This window comes from Acanthisitta chloris, unplaced genomic scaffold, assembly GCF_000695815.1.
Source record: "Acanthisitta chloris isolate BGI_N310 unplaced genomic scaffold, ASM69581v1 scaffold40314, whole genome shotgun sequence".
Classification (NCBI taxonomy): Eukaryota; Metazoa; Chordata; class Aves; order Passeriformes; family Acanthisittidae; genus Acanthisitta; species Acanthisitta chloris.
The window spans coordinates 2,166-2,862 of NW_008668343.1; the positions used below are offsets into that span (position 1 = coordinate 2,166).

Sequence of the window (697 nt, forward strand, 5' to 3'; positions counted from 1 at the left end):
GAAGCGGCTGCCGTTCTGCGGCCACAGGGTCATCCCCCACACCTACTGCGAGCACATGGGCATCGCGCGCCTGGCCTGCGCCGACATCTCCCTCAACGTCTGGTACGGCCTGGCCGTGCCCTTCGCTGCTGTCCTGCTCGACCTCCTGCTCATCACCACCTCCTACGGCTTCATCCTGCTGGCTCTGCTGCGCCTGCCCTCGGGCACCGCTCGCCTCAAGGCCTTCAACACCTGCGGTTCCCACGTCTGCGTGCTGCTCCTCTTCTATGTCCCTGCCGCCTTCACCGTCCTCACACACCGCTTCGGCCGCCGCGTCCCACACCACGTCCACATCCTGCTGGCCAACCTCTACGTGCTCTTCCCCCCGCTGCTCAACCCCGTGGTCTACAGCGTGAGGACGCAGCAGATAAGGGAGAAGGTTGTGAAGGTCTTCATCTGCCCCAAGAGCCACTCACGGGAGTGACGGTGATGGGCGTGGTGGTGGGACTCCAAGCTCTCCGTCCCAAATGCTCTTTCAGCTCTTTCTGGCAACATCCCCAAGCCTTCTGCTACCCCAGTCAAACACAGAGCCCCCAGCATCCACGCAGCACTGCCCCAGGTGTGTGGGAAATGTAAGAGAGAGGCAAAAGTCAGGATCTCTGGTTGGCAAAGAAAGGAGAGTGACCAAAGAAGGGAGAACCTACCCCAAGTGTGTCAC

The 697-nt window shown here is 61.5% G+C and overlaps 1 protein-coding gene across 1 annotated transcript in view; it reads left to right on the forward strand.

The window, feature by feature from the left end:
• The window catches only part of LOC103800477 (olfactory receptor 52B2-like), a 932-nt gene extending 469 nt beyond the window's left edge, over nucleotides 1–463 (forward strand). Inside the window, 1 exon segment of the mRNA XM_009072854.1 lies at nucleotides 5–463. Coding sequence (XP_009071102.1) covers nucleotides 5–463 — 459 coding nt within the window.
• The last annotated feature ends 234 nt before the right edge of the window (nucleotides 464–697 follow it).